General features: G+C 41.5%; 1 protein-coding gene across 1 annotated transcript in view; it reads right to left on the bottom strand.

Moving 5' to 3' along the window:
- Positions 1 to 16758, bottom strand: part of CAPN6 (calpain 6) — a 58064-nt gene extending 41306 nt beyond the window's left edge. Inside the window, exons 1-3 of the mRNA XM_035113581.2 lie at positions 16648 to 16758; positions 13796 to 13858; positions 6325 to 6498 (exon numbers count right to left, since the gene is read on the bottom strand). Of these exons, the coding sequence (XP_034969472.1) occupies positions 6325 to 6492 (168 nt within the window). The 5' untranslated portion in view covers positions 6493 to 6498; positions 13796 to 13858; positions 16648 to 16758. The remainder of the gene's footprint in view (positions 1 to 6324; positions 6499 to 13795; positions 13859 to 16647) is intronic.
- Positions 16759 to 19611: the final 2853 nt, after the last annotated feature.

Here is a 19611-nt window from a genome sequence, read left to right as displayed (position 1 = left end):
AGAAGAGCAGGGACATACCTTGCATTCACAGGACCCTTAAATTCAGAGGTCAGTGACCTTTTCAACTCTGAGGCCCACATTCCCATCTGGGCAATCTTCTGAGGGCCAAATGCCAGCAGTGGGTGAGGCCGGAGGCAAAACTGGGCAAAGCAACAAATGCGAATTTTACCTTTATACAGCACATGCTCAGACAAAAACACTCGCACAGCTCTCTAGCCTTCATCCAGGCAGGCAAGAGCCATGATCAGGACCAGTGAGGTGTACAGCCTGGAGAGGGGAATGTTCTGGGGAATGTTCTGAGGACTAGGCTTGAAGGTTCCTCCCCCTTGCTTTAGTCATTTTATTTACAGTCATACCTCGGTTTAAGTACGCTTCGCTTTGAGTACTTTCAGTTTAAGTACTCCGTGGACCCATCTGGAATGGATTAATCCACTTTCCATTACATTCAATGGGAAAATTCGCTTCAGTTTAAGTACGCTTCAGGTTACGTACAGACTTCCAGAACCAATTACACTCATACTTTGGGTTAAGTACGCTTCAGGTTGAGTACTCCGTGGACCAGTCTGGAACGGATGAATCCACTTTCCATTACTTTCAATGGGAAAGTTCGCTTCAGGTTAAGTACGCTTCAGGTTACGTACGGACTTCTAGAACCAATTACACTCATACTTCGGGTTAAGTACACTTCAGGTTGAGTACTCTGTACTTAATTCTGTACTTAAACCGAGGTGCCACTGTATTTCCCATGAAATGCAGATTCATACTTTTTTTGTGGCATACAATTTTGTACTCTTTGTTTTAAATGATCTTGAGACTACTAACATAGCTGCCAAGTTATCCCTTTTTAAAGGGATTTTCCCTTATGCTTAATAGGCTTCCTCGTGAGAAAAGGGAAAACTTGGCAGCTATGACTACTAAGGTTAAGGTTGTGTTTGGTAGGAGGTAAGGCTGTGATTGCTTTGTTACACACACACACACACACACACACACAGCTGGCAATTTGACTACATTACAGCTGCATATTTGTGGCCTGCTGCCGCCACTGAAGATGCAGTTGCTATGGCAACGCATCTTAACAGCTTGCTTTTGTATGCCATATGCATCTCTGCAAGATAAGCCAACCTTCCTGGTTTATTTTTAAGCCACCACAGCTGGGGATGCGTTTAACACCTTCCTGTCTAGGGACAGCCTATCCAAGTTTAAGAGCAACCTGGAATATCTGTTTCAGCATAGCAGCAATATAGAGCTAAGGATCAATGAAGATGGATGGTTATGGGGAAGAAGAAAACAAGATTGTCATATGATGATGGACATGTCGGATTGTACCATTAAAAGTCTTTTTATAGGATTTTATAGAAATGTGTCACTTGCTCTGTGAGAGGCTAATAATTTCACATCACATACTACTAATTTTCTAATAATAATTTATAACTATTTATTTGAGTGATGACATTTGAGAATTAGACCTTATCTCTGAAGATATGGGAGAAGTTTTAGAGCAGAACAGGGTTATCTTATATACAGTGGTACCTTGGTTTAAGAACAGTCCGGTTTAAGAACGATGTGGTTTACAAACTCCACAAAACCGGTTTGAGAACTTTACCTTGGTTTGAGAACTTTACCTAGGTCTAAGATTGGAATCCAAATGGTGGAAGGGCACCAGCAGCAGGAGGCCTCATTAGGGAAAGCGCGCCTCGGTTTAAGAACAGTTTTGGTTTCAGAACCGACTTCTGGAACGGATGAAGTTCGTAAACCAAGGTACCACTGTACTAAGGTACCAATTCATTTAGCCGCTGCAAGTTGATGCCAACTGAGGTATGTGTGTCTTTTTTGGGATGATAATAATAATAATAATAATAATAATAATAATAATAATTCATTATTTATTACTTATACCTGCCCATCTGGCCAGGCCTCCCCAGCCACTCTGGGCGGCTTCCAACGGGATTTTAAAAAATGCAATAATAATAATAATAATAGTAATAATAATAATAAATTATTTATACCCCACCCATCTGGCTGGGTTCACCCAGCCACTCTGGGCAGCTTCCAACAAAATATTAAAATACAGAAATCCATCAAACATTAAAAGCTTCCCTAAACAATAAAACAATAAAAGATCAAACATTAAAAACTTCCCTAAACATGATTTTAAAGATATGAATGGTAGAAGGTTTTAGTTAGATCTCTTCCGTTTATAAAACTATTTAGCAATTCAATAACTGAGAGCCAGTACTACTCTAGCACTTGAAAGTCATTTCAAATTGGAACATACCCATGTTCAAAAAGATGTTTCCAGAATTCATGACAATATTTGATTCATAATTTGCAAAATGCTGTTTCCATTCTCCCAGATTACAGGTTCACATTAACAAAATAACAACAACAACAATAATAATCTAGCGAGTATCTCCCAGTGTTGAAAGGAAACTGGCCTGAGATCCAGATTAATAAAATTCCTGAACTCTCTCCAATGCCTATACAGAGGCTTGCCCTTTATTTACAAACAGGTACTGCTTCAAGCTCCCTGCCACACGAACACTTTGCTTATTCATTCTAAAACATGCTCACTTCCTTGAGTAGTGAGAAAACTTGGTCAAACCCTACAGAATTTAGCTTCTGTGTGAGATAGCACTAGAATATAGTTTATGTATACAGTGATGTTACACCCCACCCCAATCTCTGAGCAGCGATAGATTCCAGGGGTTCCAGGCTTCCTTGGAATAAGGGGCAACAGAAACTGTGGTGCCTTTAGGACATATGGTTTATATATGCACATATACAACCTGAGCCTAACAGCATTAACACCCTAACAGATCTTGCTTCCCCATTAAGTTTCCAGGGGAGCCCCAAACACGTATAAGACTCTCTAGCTTCTGCCTCCTCTTCTCACTCAGCTCACAGACACTGCTTTCTGCCTATTGTCCTTCTAAGTACCAGCCAGGTGAGGGGGTTAGCCAGGAGGGCAACATCACTTGGCTGTAGCTCTGGCAACCCAACTCATCCTTTTGGGATGCTGATAAGAACAGTTAAGTGGCCAGCTACAGGTTATCTCACAAAGGAACTTGTCTGATTACTGTACTTCAACAATAGAATCCTCCATTAGACTTTAACTCTTACTGGGTACAGGACCCCAAGAACTGGAAGGGACTCAGATTGACCCCCTAACCCTGCAACAATAAATATGCAAGCAGAGCACTGTGGAAGCAAACAACCTCCAACAGTAGACAGCAGAATTGCAGGTTCTGCAAGATTCCCACCCCATGCAAAGCAACAGGATGGGTCCCCAAGGCCCTCTACTCCAAGCTGCTTCTACTCCAGGCAAACTCACAGCTCAAAATCTTTCCATTCTCTGTCTGAATTTCTCTGCCTCCCAATTCAAACTTGCATGTTTCTCATTCAGCCCACATTCTGGAGGAGTAGAACACAAAGCAGAACAACAGCATGGAAAATAAAGGAGTGGGGAAAAATTGGGGTGGGGAAACTGCTTGTCCTGATTTCCTAGTTACTATTCTCAAGATAGCTTTAACAATCATACTGTTTTGACCGAAAGCCAAAACAAAACTAAATGAGAATATAAACAACCCAGCACGCAACTAAAATCCTAACACAGTAACATCTAAACAAAATACAGATGATGATTATATCAAAAGAGATCATTTTGCATTTTAATAAAATAAAATGAAATACTGTACATCCCTTTGAGCAACCACCCATTTAAAGATTTGTCTCTATCTAATCACAGCAAAGAAAAAAGAAGATTCTATCAGAAGCCATCTCAGATCCTCACTTGAAAGGGTGTGTTTGTGTGTGTGTCAGTTTAAGTCCTTGAGGCCAAAGGGAGCCCTCCCATCTTTCTTTCTGTCTGGTCTTGGGACTCTGCATGTCCCCCTCTTTACTAGCCCTGCTTCAGATCTTCCTCAAGTGCTTTTGCCTGGCTAGAATTTGTCCTTGAATTGTGATAGTGATGCCTCCTGCTTACCTGGATGGAGATGCATGTGTTTGTGTGTAGGGGGAAGTGGGGCAGACTGATGCAGAAAAATTCAGTCTCATATTTTATGTACCAAAATGAGTCAAATAAAAAAATGCTTTATACATGGCATAACTAATCAATATTATAATAGCAATCAAAAGAACCATTAAAGTTAGAAGATAATGAGAAAATAATGACTTGAGTAAAAACAGGTTTTGTATCATTCTGCCCCACCTACGGGGCACTTTGATACAGTGGATGGGGCACTTTGATACAAAATGTATGAGAATGGCAATTATTTACAAAAAGTTAATGAAAACCCCCAATTTTTATTGTGAGAGATCATAATCAGCCTTACAATTTGTTACTTAAAATCTAAATTATGTTTCAAAACTAACAGTGTTTCACACATATAGACTTTATGGCAGGTTTTCTCAACAAAATATCAAAACTTATATTAATCTTTCCTCAAACACCTATCCATTTAAAAAAAGACTTTGAAAAAACTTTAAAAAGTATAAGAACTCACATTAGGGAGTCAAAAAATAGTAATTTTAAAAAAAATGCTTATAAAAAAATAAGATAATTAATTAACGTTTAGCTTCTATTGCATATTATATCCACTGAAGTCAAACGAAAAAGTATAAGGAGATGATGTTTGAGATGCGCCCTTTGAGAAATTTGGTTTTGGCAACTGCAAAACAGCATCCTTGAAATCAATGCTTGCCTTACCTTCTACAATGGGGAAGACAAACATACAAGATCCCGTTTTTTTCCTAAGATATGACACTTGATAACCAGTCATATTATATTTATAAATGACTTTGGCCACATACTAAACAACAGGTTTTTTTCTTTTCAAATTTCATGAGTAGGAAATCAGTTTAGATATTTCATGTAAACTTATATATTGGGGCACTATTGCACACTAGCGGGGCACTTTTATGCATATCAGTGTGCCCCATGTCTTAGTGTATCAAAATGCCCCAATGGACATTTTCAGAAAACTAACAATTATTAATAAAACCACTGAACTTATTTAAAAATGAGCCTTGCCTTTTGATCGCACAGTGCCCAATGTGAAGAGCGTCTTAGACGCTCCATTGGTTCAGCCTCTGGATGCCTCTGGATGCATCTGTTGCATTTGTACCCCATTATTAGCACTTACATATTTTACTCATTAACTGATTTGTATTTCACCTTGCCCTTCTAGGGTGACGACAGCAGTAGTAATACTGTAATAAAATTATCCAGTTAAAACAAACACCATACCTTCTAAAAATTGAGCGGCAGTAATAATTACAAAGGCAATGAATAAAAGCATTTAATAAAAAGCTTGAGCATTTAAAAGTGGGCAGAAATACAAATGTCTAAAGCTTTTTTCCTTAAACATTTTTCAAGATTAGGGCTACGTCATGTGTTTCCTGCAAGAGAAAGCTGTGCAGTCACAGGGGGCACAATTTGCACACATTATGTATCTCAATCATTTAAGATGATTAATTGAATCGTACTGATATGCTGAATCTTGATGTAAGTTTCTCCATGAATAACTCCCGCCCTCAAACAAAAACAACCCCACACACTATTAATGCAATATTGGCCATGCAGGTCAATGATGGCAACTTTAAAAATGAAGATGAAACATTTTTATTATTTGTTTCAGCTGAGGATTGTTGAGTAGCTGGTCTTATACAGGCATCCCTGAGGCTAGTGTCTCAGGTCAGGTCCTGGTGGAGAACAATAAAAGGCCCTCTGCACATGGTCAAAATCAGCCCTCCTTTACCAGCACCTAACATTTCCCTGCAGTGGCTCCAATCATCAAAAACTGTTCCTGACTCAAATCTGGCTTGAATTAACCCATACTCTCTCCCACCTCTTGGAAAAGAAGAACAAATGTATATTGGCCCTCTGCAGATCTAACATATCTCATCCTATTAAGCCACAATATGCCCAAGCCTTGTCTACACAGTCCCTCTCTTTCCTCCTCCTGTCACAGCATGCCACAGTTGAAGACTTCATGGGTTAATTAATCATGGATTCCTGCTTCATTAGAACTGGGAAATTGAGGTTACTGGGATTGGGGAAACTTATATCTGAATGCAATTTCACCCAACATGATCCTGGTAACCATAGATTCCTGGTTCAGACATAACAGGGGAGAACTATTGGTTAACCCAGGAAATCAGGGGCACATCAAGAGGGAGAAAGGAAGAGGTAGTAAACAAGGCTTGGGTACAGCTTGTCTCAATAAACTGAGATACATTATGCCAAAGCCAGGGCATTAAGAGGTGAGAATTCAACCAAACAATAGAGATAACCGGACTCAAGTAGAATGGGTACTTCACAAATACCTTTGGGCGTTTCCATTCCACTTTCCCCAATGGAGGAGTGTTGTAGAAGAGAGATGCATCGGAAGCTGGAAATTCAGGGTCTTCAAAGAGCTTGCCTTCTTCAAGGCATTGCCGCTTGAGTTCATAGTAATTTTGGTCCTTGAAGGGTTTTGCCGCTGTAGAAAGCATGGTGATCTGTCCAAAACCAGATGAAGACAAATCGTTTTGTAAAAACTGTTTAACCAACATATCAGTCTGTGACATGAGCAACAAGAAGCAAATCCTCGGCAAGGCCAATAATCTTTACAAATGATGGATTGCAAATTAAAAGAAGGGTATGGGTACAGCAGAATTGATGGGATGAAGAGTAATAAAGAGCTATGTGCCTAAATACTTGTGGCATTCTCTCTCTTTCATGAAGGATAATGCCGGTGGAGGCTGGTCCATTGGGGCAAATGTTGGGGTGCTGCCCACCAACTTCATTCTGCTCTGAGCCAGTATAGTCTACTCTGATTTGATTCCTGTCATTTTCTACCTTGTCCCTTTAAACAGAGATTCCAACGATATGAACACTGCTTCTCTGGAGAAGAATTCAGCATTACCGCAGGCTCTTTGTGAATAATGCAGTATTTTTTTTGGACCATGCAATTGGGTGCCCATGGGTATTTCTCATGGGACTGACACCCTCCCAGAAAAGCAGCTGGCCCTGAACCTTATTATTGCATCATTCACATGCAACCCACAACTTTGTAGCGTCACACCATGGTGAAATGATTTCCATGCCACAAGTACCTTGTTTGATGTATAATTAATGTTAATATTAGGCAGGCATCTTCATTGCATTGTTTTCTGTCTGCCTAGTTTTGTTGTTGTTGTTGTTGTTGTTGTTGTTGTTGTTGTTGTTGTTGTTGTTTAGGCCAGCTGAATCATAGAATCAGAGAATTGTAGAGTTGGAAGGGACCCTAAAGATCTGGTCCAACTCCCTGCAATTCAGGAATATAAACTGTCCCATGTAAGCTATTTTAAAGTGACATATAAATCATGCTAAACAAAATTTAAAACAAAATGTACGGTATTCATCCTTTGGGACACATTACAAGAACAGAAAGTAGAAGGGCCTGGCATGCCAAAGGTCCCTGGTTTGATCCCTGGCATCTTCAGGTAGAGTTGGGCAACACTCCTGCCTGAAACGCTGGAGAGCTGTTGCCAGTCAGTGTAAACTGTATTGCGCTAGATGGATCAATGGTCTGACTCAGTATGAGGAAGCTTGCCATGTTCCTAACTGAAGATCTCACTTCATGAATCTTACGATAACCACAAAGCTTACACTATAACAAATAATTAATTTAAGGTTCCACAAGGCTCTTTGTCCTCTCTCACACAAACAAGCACTGCACATCTTTGTGGAAATACAAATAGCCTGAGATCTCAGTAGCATATGAGTGTGGGTTATGATAAGATAGCAGGCTACATTCAAATCTGATTTATATCCCTGGACAAATGTTGGAAATTTCATATCATCATCATCATAATCATCTGGTTGAGATTTGCACAATGAGCAAAGACTGAACCGGACAGCAGCAGACCCAGATGTGAGAACCTGGTTGTTGAACAGCTGCAAATTTGGGGCGGGGGTATAAAGACTGGACATGGACCAAAAAGACATTGTCCTCTTGGGTAGGATGGAGCTCGTTAGTTTGTGATATAACTCATTGGCATATATATATCTCAAAACACTGCAGTGGATAAACTGCAAATGTGTTTTATGAACATGTCCCAGCCTAAATCAGCTCAAGGGATATATTCTCTCCATATGTCTGCAAAGTGCCATGCCGTAATTCACACAGGTTGGATTTTAATGGCCATCACTCCGCACCCCCTTTGCTGCTTTCAGTGCTCAGTACACAACACTGACTAGGAATCTCCTAAAGATTTTCGACAACATCATGGTTCAGTGCATATTAAATGTGATCTAACAAGCTAAGGCTGCAGGGAAAAATAAGGTGTGACTTTGTGGGGGTGGCGGTGGGGGGGGGCAGAGGAGAGGGTGTAATACTGCATGACTTAATCACCACCACAGCTATCACAATGGGAGAGGGGCTCTTCCTTCGATAATTAGAGTGGAAACATAATCAACAGAAGCACCTGCTGCCCACAAACGTTTATCACAAGCTTATAACCTTGTACTAATCGTCTATACTATGTAAAAAGATCTACCCTGTTTATCTCACTCCACCTCTGCAGAACCTTTGCAAGACAACACATTAATGAAGCACAGCTTTACAGATATCCGCCATGCACGGATCTGCAGGCCTCATTTAGAGTAGCCCATCAGCCAGCTCATTCAGACACGTAACGGCATATAGGAGCACATTACTGTCGTGAGCTGTGTAATGTCACCCAGAGGAGGGATTGGTACAACATTTGGGGCTTTTTTAACTTGGAGGGTGGAGGAGGTGGGTAAGGGGGAAAGACAGATGCTTATAAAATTATGCATCCTATAGTACAGCAGGAATGGAGAAGCTGCAGCCCTCAAAATATTGCTGGAATAGTGCTTCCATCTTTCCTTGCTATTGGTCATGCTGGCTGTGGCTGATGGGAGTTGTAGTCCCACAACATTTGGAAGGACCCCACTCCCCCCCCATTCCTAGTGCAGGGAAAGCGGGTATAGAGAAGTTTCTCACTCTCTCACACAGTACCGGGGTTGGGGACCTAATTGTTAACGAACATAATGGTCACCATAATGCTTGCGCGCTCACTCAAAACACACACATTATGAACTGTTGGTTCTTTAGTTGCGAGTGCTGCAATGATATTATCATCTTTATTATATATTATGATCGCCATACAATTGCATTTAAGTGGGTTTTCCCCCTATGCACTGCTTTGAGTCCAAATGGTATTTGGGATAAATGTGGTATATAAATAAACTCACCATGACTAATGCCATAAAAAACATATAATCTGCTGGTTTTTAATTTCAGTCTTCAGTTTAATGGAAGATACATTTTAAAAAGATCTCTACAGGCTGCTTTTCAATCTAAGTACACCTAGGGCTTGATGAAATCAGTCAGTAATGATGTTTGTTTTTAATTGCTGTATATCTGTGATTTATAGATTTTATTTTTTTGTAGCTCCCTGAAGGAGGCTTTTAAACCAAGATTGGCTGGAACACACTGAGTTGCCATAAAATGAAATCCCCCTTCCCTCAGCCTTTTGGCAAACACTCTAGGTTTGGGGCAGATTCAAGACAGATAAAAGGATGTACTTCGTGTAGTTAAAGCTATGAAATTTGCCACCACAAGATGTGGTGATGTTGGCTACCTACTTAGAGCTTTAAAATAAATTAAGGCAAATTTATGGAGGATAGAATGATCAGTTGCAATTATGGTTATTACGCTACCTCTGTGATTAGAGCCACTATGCCTCTTCATAATGCTGCTGGTGGGTTTCTATAAGCTTCTGACAGGCTGTTGTAGGAAATTGGCTGGACTAGATGGGATTTTCGTCTCCCAGGGCTCTTCTTACACTCGTAAGATCCAGATGCAGCACCAAGACTTGGCAAGGCTGATCCAGCTAGATAATAGGTAGCCAACGTGATGCCCTCCTTAAGTTGAAGGTGCCCTCCATAAGTTGTGGACTACAACTCCCATCAAGCACTGCCAAGTCATGCTCCAAACTTTCTGGAGAAGACCACATTGGCTACCGCTAAACGAGATAATGCCCTTGAAATAAAGTAGGAAATAGCCAGAGGAGGAAGGTAAGTGGGTTAGTGGGTGGCAGCTGCTCTTCTTCCCACTCTGTCTCCTCCCCACCCCCGTTCTGTTTTCCACCGCATGACAATTCCCATTGGGGAATCCCAGTCTATTATCTAGGTTTCATTGGGTGGCAGGGGTACAATTCTCGAGAAATAAACAGTAAATTGCAAGAACTCGGGCCAGGAGGAAGATGAATTTCAAGTAAGTCTTCAAAAGGTTTTATTTATGTAATGATAAAATGAATTCAAATAGGAATCAATTCCAGTATGATAATGAGGCAAATAAAAATAAATTCCAGTGAAAAAAATCCCAGGACAAGGCCCTGTTTTGCCAATTCTTCATCAGCAATGTTGCCTCAAACATACTTGGTACACTCGGACCATTAAAACATTATCATTTTCCATCTGGGTTCCAGACTGAGATCATCTACACACTTTGAGGTTTCAACATTATTGTGATTTATTTTTAGTTATGCCGTAAGTAACCCTGTTAAATGGCACATAATGGATGATGAAATTTGTTTGTTTTTGCACAATGCCTTCAGAACTCTCCATGCAGCTGTGTACAACCCTGAGAACTCTTCCATCCACAAAATTGGCTCCAGGGGGTTGCAGGCTAGCTCTGAGTGATTTCAGATACACAGTGTAAGAACCACAAGGAACCATGATCTCTAAGGTTGCCAACTTTTTGACTTGTTCACATAGCTCAGCCTTTAATAGCAGCTTAGTATGCCGGAATTAGCTGGTGATAATATTTAAATCCATGCAATGAAAGATAATCCTTGCATACTGAGCACTTTTCTGATTGGCAAAGTTATAGTGGCCAGTTGAAAAGCTGGCAACCCTTGTATCTTCCGAAAAACTCAGACTTGCTTTGGAATCAAGAACACACCTGACGCCTTGGCATGACTTAATTTTGAATTGTGTGAAAACATGCAGAGTTTATCCCCATGAATAGAATAATTGGTTGACTGAATCCAACTATGGTTCAGCAGTTGCCCTGGGAGGCTATTTTCCCCCAATTTAGTTTTGCAAAATACTTGGCCCATTAAGTTGCATGGTCCTCTCACCAGGTCCTGTCAATTAAGCAGTTCGAAAGCACCTCAAAGTGCAAGTAGATAAATAGATAATGGGAAGGTAAACAGCATTTCCGTGCACTGCTCTGGTTTTGCCAGAAGCGGCTTAGTCATGCTGGCCACATGACCTGGGAGCTGTCTGTGGACAAACACCAGCTCCCTCGGCCATTTAAGCCCAACCCCAGAGTCATTCGCAACTGGACTTAACTGTCAGGGGTCCTTTACCTTTTTTTTACCATCTAAACAGAGGGGTGATATAAGACTCATTAAGGTTCCTAGTTCCACTTATCTGAGAGTAAACTACCACTGAATTCAATAGGGCTTACTTTTGAATAGACATTGTTAGGACTGCACTACAAGCCCAGAGTTTAGAATGGTCTAATTGTACCTATGTGGGTATATTGACTCTGCATAGGCATACTGAAAATCATCATGGAATCATAGAATTGTAGAGATGGAAGGGACCCTGAGGATCTAACCTCCAGCAATACAGGAATATGCAGCTGTGCCATATGGGGATCAAACCTGCAACCTTTGCATTATCAGCACCACACTCTAATCAACTGAGCTATACAGTAATCCAGTTTTGTTTGCATTTTAATTAGAAACTGCCTAATTTTCCAACCCATATGTAAAATGAAACCCATCTGTCCTTCAAAATTTGCACTTCTCTAAATGTTGTGGCACAGTTCTTCAACCAAACAATGTGCATGAAAAGGTATATATTAGGTAGTCTTAATAGCTCAGTTGGTTAGAGTGTGGTGCTGATAACACCAATGTTGCAGGTTTGGTCCCTGTATGTGACAGCTGCATGTTTCTGCCTTGCAGGGGGGTTGGACTAGATGATCCTCAGGGTCCCTTCCATCTCTACAATTATATGATTCCATGACCATTTTCAGTATAATAGTAATAATAATTTATTATTTGTATCCCGCCCATCTGGCTGGGTTTCCCCAGCTACTCTGGGCGGCTTCCAACAAAGATTAAAAATACATTAAAATGTCACACATTAAAAACTTCCCTGAATCTGCCTTCAGATGTCTTCAGATGGACACCCAGCCCAAACCCCCTGATGATCTCTCCCAGCGGCTTCATATAGATGTTAAAAAGCATGGGGGAGAGGACAGAACCCTGAGGCACCCCACAAGTGAGAGCCCAGGGGTCTGAGCACTCATCCCCCACCACCACTTTCTGAACTTGGCCCAGGAGGAAGGAGCAGAACCACTGTATGACAGTGCCTCCAGCTCCCAGCCCCTCTAGACGGTCCAGAAGGATGTTATGGTCGATTGTATCAAAGGCTGCTGAGAGATCCAGCAGAACTAGGAAACAGCTCTCACCTTTGCTCCTAGCCAGCCAAAGATCTTCAAGCAGCACGACCAAGGCAGTTTCAGTCCCATGATGAGGCCTGAATCCCAACTGGAAGGGATCCAAATGGTCCGCATCCTCCAGGAGCGCCTGGAGTTGTTCAGCAACTGCCCGCTCAATCACCTTGCCCAAGAATGGAAGATTTGAGACTGGGAGATAGATGGCCGTACTGGCCGGGTCTAAAGATTTTTTTAAAGAAGTGGTTTAATGACCGCCTCTTTCAGCGGGTCTGGGAATGCTCCCTCACAGAGGGAAGCATTCACCACCCCACAGAGCCCATCACCCAGTCCTTCCCGGCTTGCTTTTATTAGCCAGGATGGGTAAAGATCAAAGAGACAGGTGGTTGGTTTCACGCATCCAAGCAGCCTCTCCACATCCTCGGGGGTAACAGATTGAAATTGATTCCATGCAACTTGACCAGACAGGGCTCTAGCACTCTCCTGCCCCGCCCCTGCTCCCACGGTGGTGTCTACCTCCTTCCGAATCTGAGCGACTATCTGCAAAAAACTTTGCAAAATCGTTGCAGAAGATCTTGAGGTCTTTACAAGGCCCCGATGGTAAAGGTGATTCCGTTAAATTGCGAACCACCAGAAAGAGTCTCCTGCTATTATTTTCTGCAGATGCAATAGAGGCGGTGAAGATTCTGCCTATGCAGAGTCAATATACCCACATAGGTACGATTAAAAAAGGGTAAAGGGACCCCTGACCATTAGGTCCAGTCGTGACCGACTCTGGGGTTGCGCGCTCATCTCGCATTATTGGCCGAGGGAGCTGGCGTATAGCTTCCAGGTCATGTGGCCAGCATGACAAAGCCGCTTCTGGCAAACCAGAGCAGCACATGGAAACGCCGTTTACCTTCCCGCTGTAGCGGTTCCTATTTATCTACTTGCACTTTGATGTGCTTTTGAACTGCTAGGTTGGCAGGAGCTGGGACCAAGCAACGGGAGCTCACCCCGTCACAGGGATTCGAACCGCCGACCTTCTGATCAGCAAGCCCTAGGCTCAGTGGTTTAACCACAGCGCCTGTCTCCTGCTACTATTTTCTGCAGATGCAATAGAGGCGGTGAAGATTCTGCCTATGCAGAGTCAATATACCCACATAGGTACAATTAGACCATTCTAAACTCTGGGCTTGTAGTGCAGTCCTAACAATGTCTATTCAGAAGTAAGCCCTATTGAATTCAGTGATTCAATAACTCTATGATTCCATATTATTGAAAACAACATACAGAAATGCATTCTATTAGTGAAAATTGCTTGCAAAAAAATGTGTATATTAATCAAAACTACATACCCAAATGTGTTTATCAAGAGAAATTTGGCCTGATTGCTGATCGATTCCTGTGAGAATTTCTTTCTAAAAATAAAACATAAAAATTGTCAATAGTTGCAAAGATGTATAGATCTGAAAGTAATACAGTATTTGAAAAAAAAGGAGCTGAGAGAACCAAACTGACAGAATGTCCATCCCTGGTCATAGATGGATGGACAGGTCAATCTATTTCTGCTTTGTGTCCCTTTCACCAGTGTCCACTCACATAGGAATCCATTCTGTCCTGTTTCTGCATTAAAGATGCACTCCTAATGATCTCTATTCATATGTTTCACTAAATTTAACTGGGCTTGCTCCCAGGCATGTTGGGGGCTATGACTGCAGCCTAATCTGTGATGGTCATGATCAGTGCTTTTTTCTATTAAAAAAAAAGTTTAGCAGTACAGTACTCTCATTTTCCTACTCATATTGAAATACTGCCCCTCAATGAGGCCAAACTTAGATTCCCAAAATGTTTAGGGGTATGTGTACCTGTGTACCCCCAGAAAAAAAGCACTGGTGATGATGATGATTAAAAGCAGCATGAAAATTAACTTTTAAATGCATATGTTAATATGCATTTGAAACCTATTTTCTTTCTCACAAAATAGACATTTTCAAATGCTTTTGGGACATGGAAAATCTGAAAGATCACTGTGCTCTAATCCCTGTGTGAGTCTGGCAGGCGTGGATCTGGTCATTTCATGACAGAATTCATACAGGCTGAATTCCTGAAGCACCCCAAGTGCAATAGGGCACAGACGGGAGTCAGGAAACGATCCTGAGTCTGAAACAGGTATGGAAGCTTGCTTCCAAACTATGATTTCTGTTAGAAGCACAGAAGAGTCTCTCTAGTTTCATCTGTGAAATGCTTCAAGGTATGGAGATTCTACAAGCCTGCCATGAATTCCAATCCATCTGAAACTTATCTCTACCTTTCCTGGGCTAATGTGCAGATCGGAATGCAACTATCTTTGAAATTTGTCCTCCTCCAACTTTTGCAAAGCAGTTTTCAGCTACAAAAAAACCCAATGATAATACTGCTATGCACTTTAAAGTGCATATTTTAGGGTAAAATGTATTTAGAACTGTACACACCGCAACAAAATACACATTTATATTCTCCGATAAAATATTCATTTAAGTATGAATTTTATGTTGAATTTTTTTAATGTGTGGTTTTATGCAGAAATGAGATGGAACTTTTGAATGAATGCATGCAAAATTAACCTGGATGAAAATAGATTGATCCCTCTCTTTCTATTAAACACTCAGTTTCATCTTTAACTGGGCACCTACCTTTCAACATTTTGCAGACAGAAATAGGGACATGCTTGTAGCACTCATTCCAAAGATTACAGCTCCAATTCTCATTCCAAGGATTACACTGCCACTGTTACACTGGATTGTGGCTCCACTCTGTCTACCCTGTAATATTCAGCCTTCTGCCAATTTTAAACCATGGGGAATGTTTGTTGTTTTGATTACCAATATATGCAGGGGGAAACCCTATTGTCCTCCAATAGATTACCAGTGGCTCAAAACATGTATTTGCAACTCAGTCTATGAAACAGCAGGCAATGCATTGCACTAGTGTCTCTTAAATTACTGAGGTGCCACTGTTACAGAACTAATAAACCAGCTGCAACATTGAGCCTTCTTTCACTTGTTCATCATATAGCCAGGCATGTGGCATACATAGCCTGTCAGAAGTGCCTTTGTGCATTCCTTAGGACACACAGGACAGTCCCTATGGAACAGAATAAACAGACACACAAATCTGACATAAGAAATGACAATAGTCAGAAAACAGTAGGACAATATTTTGAATAATTCAGTCTACCAGGACACTCTAAGGATCATCCTTGAACCAAGGAATTTCAAAGGGAGCCACAAAAGTGATACTGCTGGATTACAAGTAAATCAAGAAATTCAGCTCTATTGAGTTGAGTCAGAAAGCAGACAATAGTTTCCAATTGAATTTTGGAAATTAACTAGTCTCTGTGTTACCTGGCTGATAGTTTCATCACACACCACTTCTGTTGTAAAGGGCCACTGTGCTTATTCTGGCTCAAATTGAATTGCCGCTATCTGTACCTTTTGCATTTCATTTCCCTGTAGCCTCAGGGTTTGCCACCAGTCCCCACTGTTTGTGCATATATTTACGAAAACACTTTGTGCATCCAATGGCAAGTTCATGCCATAATAAATTTGTTGGACTTTGAGGTTAGCCTTTGAGGTTACCTGTGTATTAAGGTTCATGCAAGATGTGAGATGAACCCTGAAGAACAACAGCTCCCAATTGTTCACACTAAACACGTGAAAAATGCACCCTCCACTGGCAAGAATTGCTTAGAGGCAGTGCTTTATAAGCACAGGTACAGAAAAACAGCAACAGCTGGTGTGTAGGACAGTACAGCACACAGTGACCCACAGATTTTGATCAAGGATATTTTTACAAGGGCACAAGCAAAGAATACTTCTATATTCGTATCATGTGCAGCTGGCACTGAGTGTGAGATTTCCAAAACACTGCTCAGTCTTCGCTTGTTGTGCATGTCTGTTTCTATTTCTGCCTGCTAAATCAAACAGATTTTGTGCAAACTTATCCTCCGGAAAAATGCACATGTGACCCTGTTTTGGAAGTCATTCTTGCATTGGGCCTAAATCTTCAAAATCTTGCACACTAAAATCCAGTCATTTGTCCCACTGACAAAACAAAATCCTTTTGTATTCCTGCACTCAGCTCAGTGACTGCTGCATACTCTTTAACAGGAAGATATTGACAAATGAATCCTGTAAATATTGTCATTGCAGTTAAACCAGTCACTTACCCGGATTGAACCAAGTGTGCACCACGAGTTCCTGAGCTGCTAGGCAAACGCACACAGAAAGTCCGAATTTTCTACTGCAAACAGAGAACTCCCGGCTTCTTAACCTGAAAACTTTTTGGACTGTACCAAGATCTAATGATTTGAGGGGGAGGTTCATAGTAACTTTTGTCTACTTTTCCCTCCTTCTCTCTTGATTATGAGTCTTGTGGGAAAATAAAACACAGCTGGAAAGGAGCTTTCTTTGGTTCATTCCTGGGACACATATGTTAAAGAGAATTACCGTTAACTTCCTGTTTTTTAACAAACAAGGACACATTAGGAAGGAGGATACAAGACAGTTTGTGCAGGAATTCCTTTGCAATAAACTGGACAGGCGTTGGCATGCTTGTTATTATAGGAGGATAAAAAAATGAGTGGGCTTGTTTGTGAAGTTGTCTTGCGATCTCCACATGGGTAAAAATGCAGAAGGCATTTTCCCTGCCTATTTTTATGCTGTTTCTCTTTGGCAGCAAAAGTCAACAGATTTTGAGCTAGTAAGAGATAAACTATGAATGTCAGCTTTGTCACCAAGCAATCAGTTAAGGCTGGTCCATTAGAGAGACTGGGGCACCAGCCCACCATCTCAGACAGCCCCCACCTGCATGCCTTCTTCCTAATATCCAATCTGGAGTGCGGCACTGGTTCTTGGCTTCCTTCCTCTTCCTCCTGATTTGCGTTTTTAGAACTTAGCAGGGAGAAGGATGAGGACAAAATCAGTGGACCCTTATGGTCATTAGCTCTTGCTCCACCAACTGCTGGCCTCTCTGTCTTCCGCCTTGACTGTCCCAGTGGACACAGGCTGCCACTGTAGCCAGTGGTGCAGTAGAAAGGGGCACAGGTCTACAGTTTTGTTCAGAGCAGAAGCAAAGATGCCATCTGCCAGAGAACCAGGTTAATTGATGGGCCTTCCTTATTCTGGTGAGCAAATGAGGTGATAATGAGGCTTTCAAGTTTCTTTGTGACAGATTATCATTAGAGGAAGTCAGAGAATGAGGGAAACAATCAAGCAGAGGCTAGATACTCTTTCCTGGGGTTCCTACTTCATGCTGATCATTTAAATGTAATGCATTTGCAAGATTGCTTGCATTTCTAATTAAAAACTACAAGCAAACCATTACTACTACTACTACTACTACTACTACTACTACAGTTATATCCCAACTTTCCTTAAAGGAGCTCAAAGTGGTGTAGATAGTTCTCCTTCTCCCCACTTTATGCTCACAACAATCCTGTGAGAGGGGTTAGGATTAATGGCAGTGATTGGCCCAAGGTCACCCAGCAAGTTTCATGGGTTAGTGGGAATTTGAACCCTGGTCACCCAAGGCCTAGTACAACACTCTAACCAATACACCACCACTGTCTCCTCAGAAGGGGTGGCTGTTTGCAATGATCAGCCAGTTAGTGTAAGCCTTAGTAACAGTGTAGTGGTTAGAGTTTCAGACCAAGTCCTGGGAGACCTGTGTTCAAATTCCTTCTCAGCCACATGAAAGCTCACCTGGGTGACGTTGGGCAAGTCTCTCAGTTTAAGCCCAACCTGCCTTGCAGTGTTGTTGTAAGGATAAAATGGGAGGGGGGACCAAAGAACCATGTGTGTCACCTTGAGCTCCATGGAGGAGAGGTGGGAGATAAATGCAATAAATAAACAAATAAAGCATTAAGTCATCCCCTTTGGAGACCTTAGTGGGGGAAGAAAATACCTGGCCCACCAAGTGGATCCAGTTGCCCACACTTGCTTTGAAAAAAGCTTTGGGCTGCTCATTTGTGCTGGTGGTGTGGTGACAACTTTCAAAATTGGGGCAGAATGGGTCAAATCTTGAATAAAGATTTGCTGTGACTTTCCCTTTTCGTATTACCTTTGCCTTCATTCTTAGAAAATTACATTTTGCCTTTCCTGAATTTCAGTACTGGTTAGATATACCCTTCCCTGACTTTCAGCATACTCAGATCAGAGATGGTTCCATTGCTCTCACAAGTTCATTTTGGGGTTGCTCATTTGATGCTTCAAATCCCATTGATCCTGGTGGAACATGAACAAGCATTCTGGGATCAAGCTTTGCACCCTGCTTCCCACTCCCCTCCATTAGTGGCACATGCAAACTATTGTTTATTTTATTTCTGGGTGCCAACGGCAAGCCCCAGACTTTTGAAAACACACAGCAAACACTGTTAGTTAACCTCTTTTGAGCAACGGCTGTGCTCAGCATAAATTATTAATAAGATTGCCCTGTGCGAATTGCTTAATAAAACATGAGTTCGTTTCCAGCAGAGATTCTCCCCAAGGCAACATGTTTATTTTATTTTTTCTAATCTAAGCAGTTTTGTTCAGAGAAGGGACCCAAGAGAGGAAGTGTTTGGATCCACACCACAATCCGGAAACGGCTTTGCTACCTGATTACATGGCAAGATGGCTCAAATCAAGGATACTGCTTCAACCTGGGGAACCAAAATCCTGCCAAACATCTGCTACAATTTTAGCTATATCTAAACAGGACATTTCTTAGATAGAACCATCTAAACGGGACATTTCTTAGATAGAACGTTTTTGTTTTGCTTTATCTGACAGATAGTAGCTTAAGTACAGCTGCATGTAAACATTAGTGTTGTGCAGAGCATTTGTCCTGTACAGTGGTACCTTGGTTCTCAAACGCCTTGGTACTCAAACGCCTTGGCTCCCAAACGCCGAAAACCCAGAAGTGTTCTGGTTTTTGAATATTTTTTGGAAGCCAAACATCTGAGGCGTTTGTCGGCTATGGTTTCCGGGGCACCTGTACCAATCAGAAGCTACGCCTTGGTTTTGGAACATTTCAGGTGTCAAACAGAATGGATTAAGTTTGGCACTTTTGTTTTTGCTATTTATTTTGCGTTTTTGAGGCTTTTTCGGTTAATTTGTTTTTTTGACTGTGTGGAACCCAGTTCAGCTACTGA

The sequence above is a fragment of the Zootoca vivipara genome, chromosome Z (assembly GCF_963506605.1).
Source record: "Zootoca vivipara chromosome Z, rZooViv1.1, whole genome shotgun sequence".
Classification (NCBI taxonomy): domain Eukaryota; kingdom Metazoa; phylum Chordata; class Lepidosauria; order Squamata; family Lacertidae; genus Zootoca; species Zootoca vivipara.
The sequence above is the reverse complement of the archived record's forward strand: the minus strand, read 5'-3'. Positions and strand labels throughout refer to the sequence as shown.